The 5,567-nt window shown below is 53.6% G+C and overlaps 1 protein-coding gene across 1 annotated transcript; it reads left to right on the top strand.

The window, feature by feature from the left end:
• Window positions 1–2,460: 2,460 nt before the first annotated feature.
• On the top strand, window positions 2,461–4,776 carry J4E84_011006 (uncharacterized protein; the record flags this gene model as incomplete). The annotated part of the gene is made up of 4 exons (XM_049393561.1): window positions 2,461–2,510; window positions 2,569–3,318; window positions 3,371–3,824; window positions 4,075–4,776. 4 exons carry the CDS (start codon window positions 2,461–2,463, stop codon window positions 4,774–4,776), a joined length of 1,956 nt encoding a protein of 651 aa, XP_049238693.1.
• Window positions 4,777–5,567: the final 791 nt, after the last annotated feature.

Here is a 5,567-nt window from a genome sequence, read left to right as displayed (position 1 = left end):
GATTGCTGCATAGCTACCTTGGTAGTCTCGAAGCTCTATCGGTAACTGTGAGCATGCTCTCGCAGTCTTCTTGCGATCGCAGTCGTCTCGAGATAACTCGATTGTAGCGGTTGTAAGCGGTACATTGGGTGGTTGGGTATGTAACCTTGGAAGGGCGCCGATTTGCCGACAGAGTCTGAACTGGTACGTCTCCGTTTGCATCCACGGTACTGCTATGTGCTGTCCTAGTCATGTTACTTGTCAACAAATCTCTCCATCGCACAACAGGGCGTCTTGGGGATACCATGGTGCTTTTCTCGATTCATTGCACTAAGGGAAGACTCAGTTTTAGCAAAGCAAGTTGGTAGATGGACTCCGTACTGTGCGTACCTGACTGGCGATACAGTCGTCGAATAGTCGGTAACATCTGACGTTCAAACAAGATATGCAAAGGCCATGATGATCGTTCCATGTACAAACAATCCGTCTGACGATGTACGCTGAAGCTTACCTGAGATGTGCAGCCTGAGCTCAGGGCACTGACTCTTCCCGCGTTGTACCTCGTACGAACCTCACAGTGATGTGCCGGAGGTATTGCCGTATCTAGTTTTTGATCTGCCTTTCCACGATCCATGACTCAATCAGCATAGACGGATGGCCTTACATTGTTTCGACAAATCGGACGGGCAGTTGTGCCTTCTGTATTGGGGGATACCTAGGTAGAGTTCTTTCCACACCATGCATGAAGCTGCATGATGTCATCGCAGGAAACCGCTTCCTCTTGACCCAACATCCATCTCAATGAAGCCATATCGCATGTTCGAGACACCAAAACGCCATGTTCATGCTAACGAGTGACGTTGGCTTCAGTCCTCCGCGGAGCTCATGCCAAGCATCACGAATCTTACCAATGGCGCAGCCGCTAGCGGAGCATAGACATGGGAAGGTACATACATAGCATTGCCAACGCCCCGGATCTACAACAAGCCTCAACACCATCGCTTATTCACCCATTACCAAGACTGCATCTCACGAACTTTTGAGTTTCTTCGTGGGCAATCTTGCTGCCTTCCGAGCCATGACGTGTGGCGTACCTATGATACGACTGGTGGCAAACCTACTTCTGGAGGCGGGTCCAGCGTGTCTCATTCGCGGTCTCGACGCCGTTGAACCAATTTTGATCGCTGCCGGCAGCATCTCGGAACCTTGACTGTCTCGATCCGACGGTGGAGACCGCAAAAGGCCCTTTAGGAAAGAGGATATAAGCCATGAGGGAGTCGCTACTGTCCCCAGTACAGAAACTCAGAGTTTGCTATCTCGTGCGGAGAAGCACAATGGTCGACGACGCCTCGTGGCGAATGCGGCATCCCATGCAGCCCTCACTCGCTACGCTTACCAGGGGTATTTCCGCGAACCTTACCAACGCATCGCCAGCTGCGCCTCGCTGAAACTACCCATCGAATACGGATTCGGATTATGGCTACAGTCTACCTTACCTCCCGACCAGATGCATGACCTCTGTCGTACCTGTTGGGTGGCATGACGACGACTGCGCGGCAAACACCGGCCCATACCGCCAATTAGGTCGCCAATTAGGTGTACATGAAATCTCTCGAGTATGGAGCAACTGTCGGCGCCATTGCTCCGTTTCATGACCATCCCGTGGGACATGGCCAGTCAGTACCAGTTTTGATGTTCGGGAAGCGGTCAGTCCGGAGTTGAGGCCTTGTCGCCAGTTGGAGCAGTGTTCAGAGCCCTGACATCCCGTCATGGAGACCATTTAGCCTCACGGACGGATCCCCTCGTCCTTGCCCATGCCAGATTTTGCGTGCACAGTTCCCTTTATCATACCAGAGCCGCATCAGCACTTGGAAAATATATCGCAAAAACCCCGGGACATCCATTACGGAATACCTGCCCATAACAGCCCAACGGGGGAATCTCGGCTAGTTACAGTCACCCTAGTAAGGCACTAACGAAGCTCCCGTCGCTTTGCAAGAACCGCCCGTGCCAACGCTGCAGGATGCCCAGCGGTCAGGCTAGGATGTTTCTCCAAGCAAGGTCCAGCCCACCAGACCGCCTAAGCCCCATGGCTTGCGACCGTGTGGTAGGCGTTTGACCGGCGTCCGACGCGCTGCCCTGCAGACTCTTTCCCCAGCCGTGGAACCAGGGACGCAGGCCGCTTCTCCATGCTGGATCATTGGACTCGTAAACCATCACCCCCATGTCACCTCGCGCAGTGATGCTAACTAGTTGAGTCTAATATGCACTTTGGACGCTTGGGCTTTTCAATCGTCCAGGTTACCTAGGTGCGAATGAGCATTCATTCAAGCACAATGACACAAGGAACCTTCGATGATATCTCCCCGAGTGTAGGCGCAACATGTCTGTTGTACTAATAGGAACCAGCGGATCCGCTCGGCGACTGCATTCCTCATCAAGTAGATGACGAGACGTTCCCACACTAGCTTGTCCTCCAACATGGCTTCCACTCCTACCACCACTGCTCCGGTCAAGCGGGCTTGCGATAGGTACGTCGCCGTCGGTACACATTTCACATGCCACACCACTAACATCATCAACTTCTAGCTGTCACCGAAGAAAAGTAAAGTGCATTGGCGAAGGCACGGCCCCTTGCAAAAACTGCGTCTCTGCTGGCCTTGCATGCACATACAATGCCATCCCACAGAAGAAAGGACCTAAAGGCAGTCGTGCCAAAGTCCTGTCCGAACTTCGCGAAACACAACGCAATGCCCAACTTGCTGCCGGATTCCCAACTGACCTTGGCTTCGATGGCCGGTCACTATCCTCGACATTCGCTCGCACGCCGGGCCTCATGCCCCCCGCTCTCGTTGAGAGTTGCATAGAATACTTCTTCGCCCATGTCTACCCCTCAGAACCCGTCTTGCACCGCCAAAGAGCGCAAGAAGCCGCCGTTGGTATGGACCGCTCCACCGAGGCGTATTGCATGGTAGTCGCACTATGCGCATACGTCATGATCCAGGCCAACCACAAACCACCCGTCAACGTCCTACCACGACCAGAGATGGCCCACATGTCAAACGTCGGCATCGGCCATGTCCTGCTGGAAGAGTCTGTCCGTGTGCGACAAGGCTACGACCACCGCGAGAACCCCTCCCAGATGAGCGTGCTCACATCGTGGTTCTACTCTGGTTGCTACTTTGGACTTGCGCGCGAGAACACAGCATGGGCATACCTCCGGGAAGCCACCACACAAGCGCAACTGCTAGGCATGCACGACGAGGAAACTTACAAACACGACCCTCTGGATATATCGCGCAAGCGCGTCCTATACTGGCTCCTCTTTATCGCTGAGAGGTACGACTTCACACCCACGCGTCTTGCTAGACCCTTTGCTAATTGCCTGCAGGACTTATGCCCTACACAAACACCGCCCAATCACATTATACCCCACCATCCACCCTCCTTCGCTGGACGAGGTCCCCTCCGATCGGCCCATTGCCGTTGGCCTGGAACTTATGATCAACATGTTCAAGATTATCGACGACACATACATCAACCTCTGGAACCGAGTGCACAACACACATGCAAGCGCTGCATGGATTACGCAGATTCAAACCCAGCTCTCCGAGGCGGTACCAGCATACTTCGAGTGCACAGAGGTCCAGGAAGTCCAGATTCGCATAACTCAACAATGGCTGCGATCGCAGACATGGCAGCTAAGTGTCTGCCAGGGTCTTGTGAGCAGCGTCTCCAACGACATCCCCCTCACATTCAAATACCCAATCGAAATCGCAAGGGACCTCCTCACAATCTCGCATCAATTCTCGCAACAAGCCATGGAGATGCACGGCGTCGGACTGGTGAGTATTTTCCCGTTAATTTTCCGCATCATCATCCCCCAATTTTTGGAGATTGTCACCGCTAGAGCCCCTCCATCTCCAGCTGCAACAATCCCTGTTGGATTCGATCGCGCTAGTGCCGCACTAGGCAACGTCTATCTCTGACGTCCATGCCCTGACTAGCCAAACTGGCAGCACTGTCCCTTCCACCTATACCCCTGCCACGTTTTACCCTATCTGTCACGCCAAACGTTAGCTAACAGCTCTGCAGATCGAGAAGCTATTCGACATTGCGTGTTGTCTAGCAGATGTCGTTGCATGCACGTCGTTTTCGCCTGACGCATTCGCTTTGGGCCCTCGCGACTATGTATCGCGATTCCTCACCCTGATATCGACTCTCCGTGGAGGACAGACTCGATACCTCCCTCTATTGCTCACCAAGCTCTCTGAAGTCCTCCCGAACCTTCCGCTTCCCCGGTCTCTGAACCTCCCCCAGACGGTTCCCGCTTCGACGCTCGGCTTAAATTCTACTGGCTCGGGGACACTTCCCTCCAATGTCGCCGACGACTACTCGGCAAACCCGAACGCAACGTCGCCCTCGTATCCTAACAACGATCTGATTCGTCGACTGGCCGCGCAGACTGGAGCCCAACTCCCTTTCAATACGACCCAGCATTCCATGGTCAATGTACCTACTACGCACGTAGGCGACATGTCCCTGTACGACTCCTCCCACAGCGCAGCGCATTCCCACTCTTCTAGCTCAGCTCCTAGGAGCACTTCCACGACACCGGGCCCCTACGAGACTCCAATGGCACAACGGGGGTCGCAACTCGTAGGTCATCCGACCATGCAATTACCCACTTCGCACGGCCACATGCAGAGTCATCACATGGGCGTTAATGCCACAGCATACGACCCACGGTTTTCTATTCAGAGTTACCCTGTCGACCCTATGATGTACAAGCAATAGTTTTTTCTTTGAAGAGTAGGAATATCAACAACGGCGCGGTGGAGTTTCTGGTCCCGACAATGGGCCAATTTTAGATTCGGTAGCATGGTATAGCTTTTGACCATTCAAGTAACGTTCAGCTTTTACAACGGCAACCGCCCTACAATCTTCGAGTGATCAAAGCTTCGAAAAGGAGCACGTGGAACACGGACGACGTTGAACCGCCATGTCACAAGATCCAAAAGCGTCATGTCGCCAGGGCTCAGCACACGAATACCGCGATTCCCGGTCATTAGCGATCTAACGAGCTACGAATGTCAATCCTCCGGTAGTTCTTCCGACGGGAAGGAGCTCATGGTGTCAGAAGCACACGTGCGGGAGGATGAGCTTGCATGCAGGACTAAGACCACCGTGGATATTTTAAGCGATTTGACATGTGTACCATGGGTTAATCGAAGCACCGGCTTGCCTCTTCAAGATGAGGTGTCAAGGGCTATCCATGTGCTAGATTACCGCTGCCATGGCCCGGACGCTCTTCTCGATCGCGAGGATTACGAAAGCGTAGCCAAGAGACGAGCACTGGCACTCGGAATCCTTGGAGGTGGACAATGATTGACTGCGGAACGAGGCGGTTAGGTCTGGGAAAGCCGGTTTTGACATGACATGGTCGCACACTATTGCGGCTGTGTAGCTTCGACGGGACCCGCAACCAGGGAAGGGTATGGCAATCCCGGCCTGTCGTTATTACAACACGAGTTCGGAATCTACCGACGCGTGCAGGATGAAGATCATGAAGCTCAAGGAGCAAGGTA

This window comes from Alternaria hordeiaustralica (assembly GCF_023758085.1).
Source record: "Alternaria hordeiaustralica strain BMP 2776 chromosome Unknown scaffold_52, whole genome shotgun sequence".
In the NCBI taxonomy this organism is placed as follows: domain Eukaryota; kingdom Fungi; phylum Ascomycota; class Dothideomycetes; order Pleosporales; family Pleosporaceae; genus Alternaria; species Alternaria hordeiaustralica.
The sequence above is the reverse complement of the archived record's forward strand: the minus strand, read 5'-3'. Positions and strand labels throughout refer to the sequence as shown.